We start from the raw sequence: 16,745 nt of genomic DNA, 5'->3' as shown, positions 1-16,745 counted from the left end.
TAGGGAGCCTTTTGTGTGGCAGATTTTATTTGTAAAGCTTTGGTACAGCAGACAAAGTTCTTTGCAATGTAATGTAGGACATTTTGTTCTTGTTTATGTTTGACAAATGTTTCACCACTGCAGCTGTATATGGCATTTCTAATGAATAACTACTGAACCACATTGGGCCACATTTGAGATTAAATCAACAGGGATTATTAAACGAATCTAATGTGCAACCACAACCTTTATTTGAGTTGGCCTTTTGACATTTGGCCACCTAAAATAAATATTTAGTTTCAACAGTGCAGCAAAATTAAATCTGTTTATTTTGAAGTGCTTTCACTAAACTACATCATTCAAGATTCTTTAATTTTGCAGGTATTGTCGACATTTAGGGGAGACTGGGGACAGTTGCAACACTTTTTACATTACTGTTACTCAGAGTATTTGGACGAGGCCTACCAAACCTTTACATATTAAACTTACATGTCTGCTAATTACCCATACCATTTAAAGATGGTTACATATACCATATCAATCACAATATTGATTTGAATAGAAAAATTCAGATGTTGCTACTGACCCCAAACCTGGGGACAGTTGCAACATATTAAAAACACATTAAATTTCACTAATTATTTATTTAGTAATATTTATCATAGGCCTACCTTGTGTAAATGTGCAGATGTTGCTGAAGCTATTAAAACTCAATATTTCAGTGTGAGACAAGAATGGAATAATTAGCTTGGTCCTCTGAGAATAAGTCTCTTTTTTTGTGGAACCTGAATAATGTGGTGTGGCATATGTCGACGGTCTTGGCTACTGCCCTGACTCATTTGCCCTCATATCTTACAATATCTGAGGCTCGTTCCAAAATATTGAGGGGATCGTTCACTCGATTCCGGGAGAATATGTCTCATTTGCGGGCGTCATGGAGACGCTATAAATATGTGGGACTCCTGGAACGGGAGAGTTGGGATGTCTGCTGATGTCATGTAAATTAGCATTTTCAGCAGTAACTTGATGAAATGTGGAATATCTAGGGTCGCTGAATACCATTATCTTAATTTTTTTAAAGTGCATTTTCCCATTCAGTGTTAACATATGTGCAAACTAATTTATGTAAGCATTACTGCTATACCTTCATCACTTAGAAAACAGATGACATAGCCAGGATTTGTTCGATGTAAACTGGCTGCCAGCCTTCTGTTATGTCGTCATTATGGTGAGAAAAACCCCCCAATAACTTTACAACAGCACAATAAACACAGGACTCTACAATATCATCTTAACCAACTTTTATTTCAAAACATCTGAACTAGTGAGATGCAGCCATAGCAAGTGAAACTGATGGTGTCCTCTGCTCCACAGCATTGGATTGGCACCTCACAACTTCAGTGGGCACTGCGAAGACGAGAAAAAACACCATCCAAAAAAAGTTTACTCAGCTGGCAACACTTTTAAGTCTCTTTCATTCCTTCTCTAAGAACATCATACCAGCACATATCAGGCAACACTGACATAAGAGCCTCAGATCAGATGATTTAATACTGTGAATCAGGGACAGTGGTTCTCCATAGTGCGATGTACACCTCATCTATGTGAAAAGCACCCAGAGATAATGTTTGTTGTGATTTGGTGCTGTATAAATAAAATGCTGGTTTTCATTCCAGTAGCCTGCCTTTAACTGGTGCTCCAGGAAGATATTAAAACAGATTGAGCAAGGAAGAGTTAAGACTAACAACTCATGGTAACCAGCACACTGAAGTGTTTCAAACCTAAAATATTTTTATGTTGAGCCATGATAGGTCAGTTCCATCGATAAAATACAATTTAAATGCAAATAAAAGTGACTGAGTTGCACAAAAAAGCCTGTTTTTTATTTCAAGAAGAGTCATTGACTTTGGATGTTTGGACAAGCAGTCTACAGTGTGTTTCAACTGTGAATGTTGATAGCATTAGAAACATTTATAGTGGTGGTGGGCAACTCTGATAAGGGCCGGGAGTTAAATGGGCTCAGTGGCAAATATGAACTATTTTAGAAAACTACATAATTTAGAGGCCCTGCAATAAGCCTGCTTTTGGAGCCCTGTTCAGTTTTTGATTAAACTCTGGGCTTTAAGATTTGTCCATGCCTATTTACTTAAATACTTAATGTTAATTATAGTCCATTGTAGCTATAACACGTCACTGGATGCCTTAGCAATGTCTTCAAACTGAATATCTGTATCTCTGCCAACTAATTTACAGGATATGTTCACACATGTAAAGTCTGTTCTAAAACAATAGTCAGGTTCTCAAATGGACACAGACAGATTTCCCTTGCTATAATCGTTCCTCCTGTTCATATAAACCATTAAGAGATCTCTTCATGATGTGCTTTCAGTGCAAGTGATGGAATAAGTCCACAAAGCTCCAGCACAAAAACATTTGAAAGTTCATTAGTCAAGTTTAATTCTTAATTGTTTTTTTTGTTGTTGTTTTTTTTTTAAAAACCTACCTCTGCAGTGTAACAGTTGTAATGCTGTTGGGACACGTATTACAAATAACAACTGTGGAAGATAAACAGTATCTGACCCAGACAGCTGAAAGCCCGTATTATCTTCTGATAAACTTAGAAATATATTTCAGCTCATAATGAGGACTGTGGATTTGTGTCCTTCATCACAGACACAGTAAACATGTGTAGGGGATTCTTTAACAGTATTAATCAGATGGATGAATGAATATAGCAACCAAAACCTGTTTCATTGTAACAAATGCCACTGGACTTAAATGGTGAACCCGTCCTTTAGTGACAGGGCTAACAGACAAATGACTGGACTTATGTCCTCTAACAGACAGACATGGCTGGGCTTATGTCCTCTCACCTATCGCAGCCTCCTGGCTTCTCTTTCAGACTCCAGAAGTGTCAGCACATCTCCTTCTCTGACTGGGCCCTTCACGTTCCTGATGATGGAACGGTTGCTGTCGTCCATGAACTCAACACGGACCTGCAAGAATCAAAGCAATATAATTCATAGATCTAATATTTAAACTTTTAGATTTGACAAGTATCATCTTATATGAAGTTATGTTGGTTAAATTAGTAATACTATAACAGCCTCCCGAGTGAATTGTAGCTTAATATGAAACCACTAACGACTACTATTCAGCAAGGACTCAGGCATGCAAATTCAGGTGGAAGATGGACAAATCTCACCTGCCAATAAATTACTACCACAGATTGTGCAAAACAATTCCCCAATGTGGAGGGAAAAGGCTTAGTACTCCTTGTTACACTGGTGGACTGTAAGTGGAACTCTTAACTGGACAGTCTCCTTTCTTTATTTCTATGTTAATGGATTTTTTTGGCATCAGTGACCATTTTACTTCGTGCCCATATTGAGGTGGATGCCTATCTAATAACGACTTGAGTAGAACTAAAGTACAGTACTTTCTTATAAACAACTTTGAGCCCATGGTTCTCATATTCAGATAATTGAATAAATAGCGCTGAAATACAGTTTGTGTGTTAAACGTTATGCTTTATACTTGAAAGGGATTTCATAGGACTCTTCACTGCCAGTTAAAACATAGAATATTCCTTTGCAATTTCTCCCTAATTTCTACAATTTTAACACAAAGCACACAAAACATTGCAAATTTGATAAATTTGAAAGAAATGCCGCTTTCAAAATTCAGGGATTTCTGCTGCATCAATAAAAAACCCACCATATGAGGGTTCATGTGCTTTGCAGCCTAGTAACACGGGACATATTCTATTTAAAAAAAAAAAAACATGCTGCACTTCTGTGAATGTCAAATGTGAGTAAAAGTATTAACGGTATTTGAAACGGGACCAGGAGTAAAAATTTACCGGCTAAGTTACATTTCACTTCAGTAAGACATGAGCCTCAGCAGCATACCTGTGTACATTGTCCCTGGGAACCAGTTCTTCCGAGCACCTTGGTCACCTGAAAACAAACAGATAATACATTTAGCACATTATTAAAAGAAAGTGTTTTTTTTAGTTTTTACTGTAAACCAAAATTAAAGGCGACCAGCAGTCTACAACATGTTGAAGCAGCTAACGTTAGCAGCGTGGACGGGCCTCCATGATGGAGGCGCGAGAGAAGAAGCGAATTTAACTAATCAAACCACAAATGACGGATTTAACTTCAAGTTTTTGGCACCGTATGAGACGTTAGATGTTACTGTTACGGTCCATTCGTCTGTTTAGCATTAATTTTGCCAAAAAGTATATTTTCTTACTCTTGCGAGCTTGATCGGCTGCACGCGGCTGGCGTCCATGTTGTCAGGCTAGACCGGAAAGGAAGTCGCATAGTGCACTGACGTCATATATCTGAAATTATAATACTTTATCTGATCACATTTTGACCATTTTAATTAATATGTAATGCAATCAGAACTAAAGTCATCTGATATTGGAATTATTATTATAAAATAATTTTATATATATTATATAATTTTAAAATATATATATATTTTTTTTACTTCAGCTTGGCGTTTCCTTTTCCGGCAAAGCGGGCGATACTATGCACACAAACCTCCGCGGGGGGAGTCGAGGATCGTACCATTAGTCACAGTGTTGTAACGCTGTTTTGGCCATTTTATAATTATTATATATTATTAACCTTTATTTTACCTCGAAAGACCATTGAGGATGAATCCTCATTTACAGTGGTGTCGAGAAACAACAACAACAACAACATGCAAAACGATATTAGGTAAAATAAAATAAAATAAAGAAAAAAAAATATTAGGAAAAATAAAATAAAATAAAAACAATGAATAAATACAAGTGAAACAGATAAGATTACGGTGAAGTTAAAACATTCGCAATCAGTTAAAACAAGGTCTGATAAAGGCCTTTGAACAGCTGTAGTGGTGGTAAAGAATTTAATTTCAAGGCCTTTTGCAGATTGTTCCAAGTGTAAGGTGCATTATAAGAGAGTGACATTTTTCCTATTTCGGTTCTGACTAATTGAGTATAGAGCAACAACTTACTCTGTGATCAAATTTGAACCCAATTAATTGTCTCTGTGTGTTAAACCCCCATTATAAATAACTAAATTTATTTTATACACATAGCCTACACACATATAGATAATGGTCTTTTTGCTCTCTGTTGTACATTGAAAATATAAATGCCTTTACTTTCTTAAGTTCAGTGCCCACCTGCAAAACACATAGACCACAATCATTATTTATCCAACGGGCTAAACATAACAACATAAGACTAGGCCCATATACAATCTGAGCATGTTTGTGTTAAATACATATTACCTCTCCTTTGTGGCTCACTCACATGTTTACAGTAGCCAATTTTATATCAATTTCAAGTACCAATTCAGTAAACTACATCATAATATATGATCCCTTATTCTGTGTTGTATAATCATAATTTGACTTTCTGTTGTTTTAACTTGACTTTATTTTGAATTGGACAAATTAATTAGCTTATTCTCTTGGGAACATCAAAGATTTGGTCAGAGAAATAGCACTTCATTTAAATATTTTAAGGAAAACAAGAGATAATGCAATCTAAATACTAAATTCTATGGATTTGAGATACAAATCCAAGCTTATTTTTACTCTTCAGAGTAAGTTCAGATAGAATATAATTGGAGTTAACCAGTAAAATCTACCTGTAGAACTAGTACAAATTTCTTGTGCAAAAGCTCTTCACAGTCTAGTTAGTAATGCAGTGGTGTCATCACACCACTCACTGCGCCTTTCCTCCTCTCTCAGAACTCAAAGCCTTAAATCACAACACTAATCCTTGTGAACAGTATTTTTAACTTGCGTTTGAACAGAAAGAACAGCAATAGGATTAGAGAATCAGTGAGGAGGCTGAATCCCTAACTCATGCAGTTGATCTTCTTGCATGCTAAGAGACACACAGTAGGTTTTTCCTTATCTTTACTTCAACCTGTTGGCAGATTTTTTCAGAGGACAACATCCTGCTTAAATGGAGATCTTATGGAATATTGTTATCAGTGTTCAGTGACTTTCTCTCTCAACTTGGTATAGAGCTTTTTTGTTGGTCTGTTTTCTAAAGAGCCGCCAAAATGGAGAATATGGCGCCGAAGGTAAAAGTGCTGAAAAAACGCCGCTCCAGTCTTTTTGCCACTATAAAACGGGAAATGAGCTTGTCCCAGAGCGTTGACGAAGAAGAGTGTGAATTCCCCTTTTCACAGGACAGCTCTGTGAAAGCATGGACATCTATGGACAACCTTGACACTCCAGAAGATGTAAAAAAGGTGAAAAAAGCGCTGATCAAAGATCTACCTAAGCAAATGAAATCAAACATTGTGAACCTCAACGTGGGCGGAAAGGTGTTTCACATCCCGAAGCATTTGGTCCTCCGATATCCAAAAACCAGGATTGGAGTCCTTGCTCTCTGTGATGATCCTGCCAAGCGCCTGGCGCTCTGTGACGATTACAATGTTCGGAACAATGAGTTCTTTTTTGACAGGGACCCCACGTTTTTTCACTACATCTTCCACTTTTACTGCAGCAATGTACTGTGGGTGATGGAGAGCCTCTGCCCTGTCAACTTTGAGGAAGAGATGTCTTTCTGGGGGCTGAAATTGAAGGACACTCCAAGGTGTGCTTTAGATACTGATACTCATTATGTGTAGCTGCATGTAGTTGCCTGTTAGCCGGTTGTTGTTTGTATATTTCAAGCCGGATTTTTGAAAACAATTCTTTGTAAAAAATGAGGAATAACTTTTCTTCTTCTTCTCAGGTGTTGCCGTATTCTGTTTGAGGAGAAAGTGGACGACATCAGAGACCAACTGAAGGTCAACCAGGAGCTGATTGATGAGATCAAGCCTCACCAGGATGACGCGGCCTACAAGACCATGTTCCTTGGATATGTTCGGAAGCTCCTCTGGGACCTGATGGAGAATCCTTACTCTTCACTGGCAGCAAAAGCCTTTGCAGTGTTTTCTAGTCTTTTTGTACTAATCTCTATTGTTGCCATGACATTGAATACAGTGAAGGAACTCAGGAAGTACAAACTCGCAGGCAAAACCTACATGGACTGGGTAGAGGTGTGCTCCATCCTTTTCTTCACCTTGGAGTACTTTTTGCGTTTATTCACCACATCTGACATTAAACATTTTGTGAAGAGTGCTCTCAATTTTGTTGACATGGTGGCTGTTATGCCCTATTTCATCCAAATCGTTTTTGAGACGTTTGTTTTAGACTCCGAAGACTTAGGTGCACAGGAAGATTTGAAGACCATGGCAAGAGTCAGTAAAGTCAGCAAGGTGCTCAAGGTCGTCAAGTTGATGCGCATCTTCCGTATCCTGAAGCTTGCCCGTCACTCTACAGGCATGAGGGCATTTGGTTTTACCATCCGCCAATGCTCTGAGCAGGTATGTAGGAATGGTAGTAGGAATATCAAACACGAAAACATGTTTTATGAACATCTTTAACTGAAGAAATATGCATAAATAAAACAGGGAAACACATGTAACTTCCATACTAGCAGTGTGAAAGTGATTGCTTGTGGTGACAAACTCGCAGAGAATTATCACCTGTTTTAGCACCTTTACTGTGTATTTTCAGTCTCACCACACTCATTACCATCATATGCAGCTGTAGGGAGCAGCTGTTTTGTTTTGTTTTGTTTGTCTGTTTGTTTTTTTAATCAAAAAAGCTCTAAATACAGACTGTATGCTTATTACCCCAGCACCACAAAGACAGACAAAGCTAGTGACTAGCTGGTGGATAACGGAGAATTTGGCAGCTGAAGACCCAGATATATCTTCAGGAGTTGGTAGAGACCAAAAGCAGAGTTTAAAAGAGACTCAATATTGGACTGACATTAGGTGGCCACTAGATGGCCAGAAACACAATGCTGGAAATGTTAATACACAACTGTTCATCATATTAACTTTATAAGGTGACAAATAATCAGTGCTGGCAATTTGCTCAATCAGGTCATAGAAAAATGTATAGACATTTTCACCATTGAAAAGGTTATTTTTGTTATAGTCACGGTGTCCATATTTTCTAAGTAAGCCTTACATAACATGACTTACATAACCTGTTCAGACATTCAGAATACCCTTGTCTTGTCTTTTGTGCCTTCATTTTCCTATGCAGTACTTTTCTCCTTCAGTGCTGCCACCTGTGATGAAACAATTAAAACATTGTTCCTAATGGTCATGTGATTACAGTCCTGACACAGGTTTGTTCTATAAATGAGATCTGTGTGTGAACAATGAAAGTCACAAAATTACTCAAATAAGTGTATCTTTCAGTTCTTGGCTAAACAGTTTTTGGCAACTTCTCTATATTGGGGCCATCCCTGTTCAAAATACTGTACTTACAATAAGGGGTAATGTAGATGTATAATGTAGGCTAGTTATCATAGGGGGGTTTACAGTAAAGTTTAAATTTACCATTTGGCCTAGTAAGTGGCTAATGAGTGGCTCGGCTTTTGACATGTACTCTTCTGTGATTCTTTAGGTGTGTTGTCTTTTTCTGTTCATTGCCATGGGCATCTTCACTTTCTCTGCTCTGATGCACTCTGTGGAGGTGGATCAGCCTGGGACACCATTCAGCAGCATACCAGATGCCTGGTGGTGGGCTGCGGTGAGTAGGCTAAACTTCATCTTCCGGTCGAACAATCAAAACTTGTCTCTAGTCCTGGACTTTTCTTTCTTGTTGATTTAACTGGGTGTAGTCTAGTTCACAATAGTCTTGTGATTCAACCTGGCATGTTTTTGACTTTGTAATGACCATGGTTGTATCTAAACATAAAGAGTTTATGAATCAAGGAAAAATGAATCATAATATTTAATTAAGAAAGTTCAGGGTGCTAAAAAATAACTTACATTTGCCTATATGATGCTAGGCAATGCCTGAATTGCTCTTCATTATCAATAAAGCAAGGAATGGTGCTCTGTATAGACGATTCAACCACCCCTTATGGCTGCCACTTTGATTCTTCCGGATCAATTAGCTTAGTCATGAACCTCACTAAGCTGTTCCTCTTGACTGTGCTGAAGAGACGGAGGAGAATCTCAGTAGAGGGTGTGTCAGTATGATCAAGCAGAGCAGTGCGTTTTGGGTGTCAAGGATTAGGCCTGCTGGGATTTGTGCTGCCTGCCTAGTCAGACCATGACAAAATTGAAGAGTGCACATCAGAGTCATATTCTGTGCTATTTCTGTTACTGTTAGCAATGCACTCATGATGAGATTGTATTTAAAGACTTATGGTACAATCCATTCTGAGAATGACTGTTTGGCTAAATCAACTTTGATATTAACCTGAATATAGCAGGAAAACATTTTATATAACATTTGTCCTTTTAAAGATGGCCATAAGTCATTCAACATAGATGTGTCAGCACATGAAAATACAACATTGTAATCAAATGTGTTATCTCCTCCTCCAAGCTAATTATTTTAGGGGTGCCACACTGTATGTTGACTCCTGGTAATCCTTCACATGCTGCACAAAAATATCAATTTTGTGGAACATCGAAGATTTGGTTGGTGGATTTTTAACATTTTTGACAGAGCCATGCTATCTGTTCCCCCCTGTTTCCAGTCTTTAAACTAAGCTAAACTGGCTGTCTCCTGGCTGTTTCTTCATATTTAGTGGTCCAACATGAGAGAGGTATCTATCAAGCAAGAAAGTGAAAAGGCATTGATTAATGTCAAAAGTCGTTATGGCATGCTACACAGTGTTGGAGTCCTGTAAACAGTAGAGGTTTTAATCTGGAATTAAAAGCTGAAAACATAGTAGGTAAGTAGGTAAAGCAGGTATTAGCAAGGGCTTTACCTCTATTTTGGATTCTGTTTCTCATCATAGTTAGTTTTTAAAAGACAAACTTTGGTAAGGATAAGAGATTCAGTTTGTCTAAAGTTTGCTGTATTATTTAGCATAAAAACATTAAAAATTTTTGCAAAATTTTGCTTGCTTAGTTTTCATGCATAGACTTTAGTGTGTTTGTACACCATCGGCCTGATTTTCTGTTTTTCTTTCACTCTCATTTAAGAGCATTTGCTTTTTATTTATCTGGTGGCAGCTGTTAACGTATGTGTTTAATCCCCTCTAATATTGTGTAACATGCATCATTTGTGGCCAGACACAGTGATTGCAATCGAGAGATGGAGAGTGTTGCAGTGCCTTCCTGGGAGTTAACTTGATTCTGTTCATGTTCAACTTGCAATGTAGCAAATGATCAGTACAATGATCATCTGAATCATGGGAGTCCCAGAAAAGCCATGGACAAGGGTCATTTTGAGAAAGTCAGAAAGGCACAATGAGGATGAACCATGATGCACTCCTGCCTTATCGGGAGAAGAATAAGAAAAAGTCCACAATTTCTTAATGTTAAATCTAACGAATATCTAAAAAATAGTTTATGCATACAAGCACATTCACTTTACTCTTCTTTTCTACAGGTGAGCATCTCTACTGTGGGCTATGGAGACGTCGTCCCTATCTCCTATCTTGGCCGCTGTGTGGCATTTGGCTGCATCTCCTTTGGCATCATACTCAACGGCATGCCCATCTCCATCCTGTTCAACAAGTTTTCTGACTACTATGCTAAACTGAAGGAACAAGAATACACATTTTCAAACACTGAGCGCGCCTTCAAACTCAAGAAACGTTTGAGGCGCAAGTTTGATAACTGCTTCGAACCCACGCTGGAGGAGTCCGAAGATGAGATCCACTTCCGGCCCAGTGGAAGGCAAACTATTCGCGGGAATGAAGATTAAGAGAAGCTGCTCAGTTGCAAACTCGCTAACCTTTAATGGCCTTATCACCCGTTGGTCTATAAAGTGCAAGACCCCATCAGCCTCCATCTCAATGTATGTGATGTAAGATAAACAATCCACGGGTGGAAATAGAGGCAGCAGCAGCAGCAGCAGCAGCAAGTTGAGATAAGCTTTAAGCCTGAGCTTTACAGTAGGTGCTGTATGCATGCTATGGGTGCCACTAGACAGTTTGTTATTTGTTTTTCAAAAATATTGCTTGACTGCAACCAATTATGACTAAACTGAAATAGATGTTTGACACAAGGAGGTCAAGTAGTAACTTTATTAATGAAGAAATGTAACATATCATATTAATGGGAGCGTGATGCTTGCAAAGATTTGTTTTAATTGAAAATGCTATTAATGAACTATAATGAAATCTTGCATGGTCTGTTATATTTTACTTTACATTATTGATATTACGCACAAAACTCTGCCAGTCAAACATTGTGTATGGATTTTGTCACTGTCTGGCACTTTTTCAGACCAAGGAAATACATAACTTCTCCGATTTACTGAGAAAAATTTCAACATCTCCATGGAAACGTTCTTCATATGCTATTTCATGTGTTCACAAAGTAACATTTTTGTCAGGAGGACTTTTTTCTGGATAGTCATTTGTGTGACTGAACCAAAGGGGGAGGAGAGGAGTAGCAGGAGGCGTGCCAGTAGCGATCAAGAGCTACAGTGTAATTTTGTTGGTTGTCAAGGATTACCGGGATTTGCGCTTATGCCTCCTTCCTGGTCAGACAAGGGCAAATGTCAATCATGCACTGTGCTATTTTGGTGGCACAGAATCTGGTCATGTGTTCACAATCAGGCTGGATTAGGTGCTTACAAGCTACTTTCATGGATGATAGTTGATCAGTATCTGATAAAGATCCCTCACGTTGAAAAAAACGTTGTATTAGTTACACATGGGCCGTTACATATACAATATGTATAGTAATTTTCATCCAGCTTTGGCATCATCCTAACAGGAAGAGAGAATTTCACTCCATGTTCTTGGCATCTAGATGTCAGGAACAAGTGTGGCCCGCTCCTGGAGTCAAACTGTCCTTGTGCTGTGCTGTTGGCTGAGTTTACCTCTTTGGCCAAGATCATTAAACCAATTACCTGCACAACAGGAACAGGACCAAACTCTGTGGTCTCCAAGCACCACAGAGTTTCTGTTATGTGTTACCTCCTTCCTAACATATTTAAGTTGCTGTATTGGCTACTCTTTCACGGTTAATGACAAGACAAGAGTATTTCTCAGACTGTTCTGTCCAATGCACAAACTGGAAGGATTGTAAAAGGAAGAAAATAATTTATTTGATTGGTCAGGATCAATGCAAGCCTCAATCACACCTACTGATTCACCTCTGATTTACATAAACAGAGCCCTATGAATTATTAGACTTTGACTTCACTCATAGAGAAAATATCTGGAGACAGTATTGTAAGTACTTTCCATGTGATTATTGATCATCAGCATCACATTACTACAACTTGATTGTGGGTAGCTGAGGATAACAGGAAAGGCATCATTACAACTGTACATAAATATGGACGACATGACAGCTCCTCACAAGTGAAGCCAAAGCATCTTGATCGTAATCCGTTGGCTGGCTGCAGTACAGGTCATAAGTCCATGTCCATGTTAGCCGATGGGACATGAGACAAACTAAGAAATCAAAGTACACATTTCTTTTCCAAAGATGGTTTTTGTTATTTTTAAGTATTTCTTATCACTCTGATGTTTGTTTAAGCTTTCATTTTTCTGATATGTTTGTTTTAAATTAGTTATTTAACTATATAAAAAGGGGGTGTGAAATCACGATTGACAGCTGTGACAGTCACTCTCAAACACACAAAGCACAACAAACAAAAAGACATGTCAGGTATAGGTCATCATCCTGCCCCCCCGGGCTACAGTCAGTTTGTAAGAGTTTATTTGAAATCCAAAAATACCTGATGAATGTTAAGGTTTCTTACATTTATTAACATTTTTCTGTTACGATAACAACAGTAGCGTAAAGGTTTTTAGTTGGGAGTCACTAGATTGAACCCTGAGAAATCTTTCAGAGTTTTACAGATGAAAAAGTTCATTCATGCTGAGCAACCAAATATGATCAAAGAATGGTACTCTTATATCTGTTTCATTGTACAAGCATTTCTAGTTATTTAATTACAATTTAATTTCAGATACACGTATTCCTTAAGAAAGCCAATCTATTAATCCATGGCTATAAAAGAATAGCATTGTGCATACTTTGTTATATATTATACATATTCTCATGTGTAACAAAGGAAGAGTATTTCTTGCTCAATAAAAAACTCTGTTCATATACATAGCAATCTTGTATTATTACAGTCATTATCATAATGATCCACATTCCCTTTACATACACAAAACCTGATGTCTGTGTCTATTAGCAGACAGCTCATTTGTCTCATACGTCTTAAGGATGATTCTGCCTGTCTAATAGTATTACAGGATAAGGTAATGGGAGAGATGCCAGTGGTTTAATAGTGTCGTCAGCAACAATTAAAACTCAAGAGTGCTGACAGGTTCTGGCTGTCTCAGGTGACTGAACCGGTACTGAATGGACAGGAATAGATGCAGCTGAGAGGGAAAGGTCAGTAAGACAGATGGTTACAGACAGACAGGCAGATGGATAGACACGCACATACAATTAAGAGGACAGGTAATACTTAACCACCTGTCACAACAAGTAAAGCACAGGTGTAAATAATACAATTCATTAATTAGGCTCCTGGTATTTTTTATGCTGGCTCACAGTTTCAGCCATCATGATAATACTAATAACAGCACAGGTGTTCTAACTGTACAGACGGTAGCTGTAGCTGATCAGCAAGTACACACCATCCATCCGTGTGTGTGTGTGTGTGTGTGTGTGTGTGTGTGTGTGTGTGTCAAACCAGAGCCAAACCAACAATCAATTCATACCTTCACTAGCTTGTTCTTCATATCAGAATGTCTTGATTTGTTATGAAGTACTTTGAGAAATGTATAATGCAGCATATAGAGGTTATGATTTGTAGCATAACAATCTACATAGTGAAGCTCCGTAAACAGAATCAAGTTCTTAGCGAATGTGCAGTTGAGTCCGTCGTACAAGGAACAACTTTCCTGAGACCCGAAAAATAATATAGTATATTAGTCTTTGGAGACGTTTCTAACCAACAAACATTCCCCATATTCTCATCCAGTGCAGCTGTGTGTCGTGTTTTTGAGTTGTTGGACAACAATGGGGGTCTACGGTACATAGTAATAAGATATATCAAGATTTGGATACACACACAATACTTATAAATAGGATCAATGTATTGTTAGTTTGGCTCTGCACATGACATTTGTTCACAATAAGGAAAATATAGAAAGTTGCCAGCCTTATCTTTTATTATCTTATTAGCCTTATCTTTTCTTCACCTCTGTTTCCATTGCCTGGATTTGTATGTATCTGTGACCATACTTCATCGACTGGAAATGGTCTGTTACCATTTTAAAAACCTGGAACCACAGATGTTTCCTTTCAGCTCAGAAAGGACAACTTTTGCATCTGTAATTACAGTGGCTGTGGAGTGCAAGACAAAACATTTGAGAGAACATATTGGCCATATTCAAATGTTTACAGTCCTCAGTAAACATTAAAATGAATTGTGCAGTATCACATTGAGCCAAAGACACTCATTTATCAACATCTATAAAAAATATCTGTTCACTGTTATCTGTTTTCCCAACACGTTCTGAAAGAGTAGAGAAAGAGAATAAACATGTATCAGCTGAGTGTAGTAACCCAACCGCTGCAGTGAAGGATAGCTTCACTAGAGGTTAGAATGCCATGCGTAGCGAGAAGTACATTTAAGACGTTGAAGTGTCACCTTACATTTTTTTACTCAGTGCTGGAAACATGAAAAATGAATCTCTGGTATGATTACGTAACTACAATAACGCTTGGGGTGACCATGTGTGTGAATAGTTGCGTCAATATCCTTGACATCCAGTCGCACTCTGTTCCTGTTAACTCCTATCCCTCAAAATGTGTCAAGATAAGGTGTAAAAGTAATGTGTAAGGGAAAAGGGTCACTGTAACAACATGAATTATGATGTTTTGACAATTCCTAAACATACTTGAGAGCTGTATTGTAGCAACATGGGAAATTAGAGACGTCAACAAAAATGAATGAACGAATGATCCTGATACCACATGAATATCAGCAGCTCAGATTAACATTTAAACTATGCCTGAAATCCATCTTTTACTTCTTCTTTTCTAGATAAAGTTACAAACCCACACTATTGTTGGGTCACACCCTGACTAAAATGTTCTTCTGAGTCTCAATAATGCCAAATAATACACAAACTTTAAAACCGTAGATCACAGTCAGTCCAGGTTTTTATCTCAATGAGAGTTTCAGCCTTGACGGCATCAATCTCATACTGAGCTTGAGATCAGGACATGCTTTTCCTTCACCAAGGCTGAAAGATATATGATGTCAGCATTTTTTAAAGCCACCAGTGCAGGTAGCGCATATTCACTTTATAAACCCCTTCAAGATCATCTCATAAGTCATCACACATCCTCATTACTCTCCGCACGCTCAACATCTCAACATCCATCCATCCATCCATCCATCCTGTAACACATCCTACAATGTCTGCTGCTAAGTGTCTGCTGTCTCTGATGGTGGTGCTCGTGGCCGCAGTGTGTGCGGTTGAAGCGCAGGAGAGGATTAAGATGTGTGGGAGAGAGCTGATACGTCTTGCTGTCTCGTCCTGTGGTAACTCTCGGCTGAGGAGAAGCATCCCAGACGTAGAACTGGGGCAGCATAAATTCACTTCTCACTGTAAGTACTTTATGTTACATTTTTTAACATCAGGTGCATTTTGTTGAGAGCCACTGTTTGCTTTTATATCAGAATTGTGGATACCAGACATGTCACCAGACGTATTAAACAGATTAAACATTTCAAGACAGATTAGAGTCTGCATAACTTCTATCTCTTCTGCTACAGAGACATAACTTTTCTCATTGAGCTTTATGAAGATCTCTCTCCTTATCAAGCAAGATAAACATTCTCATGGATTCATAGCTATTTTATCAACTTGTTTAATAATTCAATAAACAAACAGCTATATCAATTTCTCTGTGTTTTAGTGGCATTCATGTCAGTCTGCGAAAGATATAACCTTGTGTCATAGAGTTTTGCTCCAAAATGCAATATAAAAAGTACAAATCTCCTCTATGCAGGGGACCAGGATGCCTCCACAGAGGAGACTCAGGCTTCAGAGACACCATCTGATGGAGAGAAGGATGTCATCTCCTTGGTTCCTCATTGGTACCCCGTGTCCAACCGTATCAGACGAGCTGCTGGGAAAATATCAGACATTTGCTGTGAGAAAGGATGTAGCCTGAAAGAGCTGATCCAGTTTTGCTAGATGTATCTGTGATTATGACACATTTGGTTTTAAGATGAGTTCAGATATTGTCTCCTTGTAAAGTGGAATTAAAATGATTTTGCTATATTTCCAGTGTTGTTAAATACTGGCAAACAATGCACATCAGTCATTATAGATCCTAGATTGTATTTAATAAAGAAAAATTGAAATTATTGTTATTTTTGTATGGATATATTTGCTACCTTCAAACTATACTGAAATAAAGCGTTTGATGATTATTTATGAAGGTTTATTTGTTATGCTTTTTGGCAGCGTGTGTTCCAACTTCATTCAACTTAAGGGAGAGCAGAACTTTCAATACATTATCATAATATTGCAAATCCATTTCCTTAAAGTCACATTTTAAAGCAAATCCATTGAGACTGAAATCTGCTCTCCAGTAGATTTCTGGCCAATATGTCAGGATGATTATCTTAATCAAACCAACGCAGAACATCATGCAATAACTTGGACAGATTTGGGCTTGTTCAAAATGTTGAGACCCAGTGATCCATTTCAGGTGATA

At 38.1% G+C, this 16,745-nt stretch overlaps 3 protein-coding genes across 3 annotated transcripts; 2 read left to right on the top strand and 1 right to left on the bottom strand.

The window, feature by feature from the left end:
• Positions 1 to 1,265: 1,265 nt before the first annotated feature.
• On the bottom strand, positions 1,266 to 4,309 carry rps28 (ribosomal protein S28). The gene is made up of 4 exons (XM_062428952.1): positions 4,237 to 4,309; positions 3,891 to 3,938; positions 2,853 to 2,975; positions 1,266 to 1,386 (listed from the first exon to the last, which is right to left on the bottom strand). Exons 1-3 carry the CDS (start codon positions 4,273 to 4,275, stop codon positions 2,853 to 2,855), a joined length of 210 nt encoding a protein of 69 aa, XP_062284936.1. The 5' UTR covers positions 4,276 to 4,309; the 3' UTR covers positions 1,266 to 1,386.
• A 1,747-nt stretch (positions 4,310 to 6,056) lies between these two features.
• On the top strand, positions 6,057 to 10,734 carry si:rp71-39b20.4 (potassium voltage-gated channel subfamily V member 2). Its single transcript, XM_062429383.1, has 4 exons — positions 6,057 to 6,595; positions 6,737 to 7,370; positions 8,470 to 8,595; positions 10,417 to 10,734. The coding sequence occupies exons 1-4, from the start codon at positions 6,057 to 6,059 to the stop codon at positions 10,732 to 10,734; spliced, it is 1,617 nt and encodes a 538-aa protein (XP_062285367.1).
• Positions 10,735 to 15,434: 4,700 nt separating this feature from the next.
• On the top strand, positions 15,435 to 16,219 carry insl3 (insulin-like 3 (Leydig cell)). Its single transcript, XM_062429765.1, has 2 exons — positions 15,435 to 15,627; positions 16,032 to 16,219. Exons 1-2 carry the CDS (start codon positions 15,435 to 15,437, stop codon positions 16,217 to 16,219), a joined length of 381 nt encoding a protein of 126 aa, XP_062285749.1.
• The last annotated feature ends 526 nt before the right edge of the window (positions 16,220 to 16,745 follow it).

The sequence above is a fragment of the Scomber scombrus genome, chromosome 11, assembly GCF_963691925.1.
Source record: "Scomber scombrus chromosome 11, fScoSco1.1, whole genome shotgun sequence".
NCBI classification, from domain to species: Eukaryota; Metazoa; Chordata; class Actinopteri; order Scombriformes; family Scombridae; genus Scomber; species Scomber scombrus.
Note: the sequence above shows the minus strand (reverse complement) of the source record. Positions and strands in the feature narration are given on the sequence as shown.

Bases quoted from the DNA above. Each gene is read 5' to 3' on its own strand.
- rps28 (XM_062428952.1), bottom strand. From the start codon at position 4,275: ATGGACGCCAGCCGCGTGCAGCCGATCAAGCTCGCAAGA. The intron at 3,939-4,236 runs GTAAGAAAATAT...GTTTGTTTTCAG, and splicing joins AGCCGATCAAGCTCGCAAGA to GTGACCAAGGTGCTCGGAAG. The intron at 2,976-3,890 runs GTATGCTGCTGA...TGATTCTTGCAG, and splicing joins CCCAGGGACAATGTACACAG to GTCCGTGTTGAGTTCATGGA.
- si:rp71-39b20.4 (XM_062429383.1), top strand. From the start codon at position 6,057: ATGGAGAATATGGCGCCGAAGGTAAAAGTGCTGAAAAAACGCCGCTCC. The intron at 6,596-6,736 runs GTGTGCTTTAGA...TCTTCTTCTCAG, and splicing joins AAATTGAAGGACACTCCAAG to GTGTTGCCGTATTCTGTTTG. The intron at 8,596-10,416 runs GTGAGTAGGCTA...TCTTTTCTACAG, and splicing joins ATGCCTGGTGGTGGGCTGCG to GTGAGCATCTCTACTGTGGG.
- insl3 (XM_062429765.1), top strand. From the start codon at position 15,435: ATGTCTGCTGCTAAGTGTCTGCTGTCTCTGATGGTGGTGCTCGTGGCC. The intron at 15,628-16,031 runs GTAAGTACTTTA...TCCTCTATGCAG, and splicing joins GCATAAATTCACTTCTCACT to GGGACCAGGATGCCTCCACA.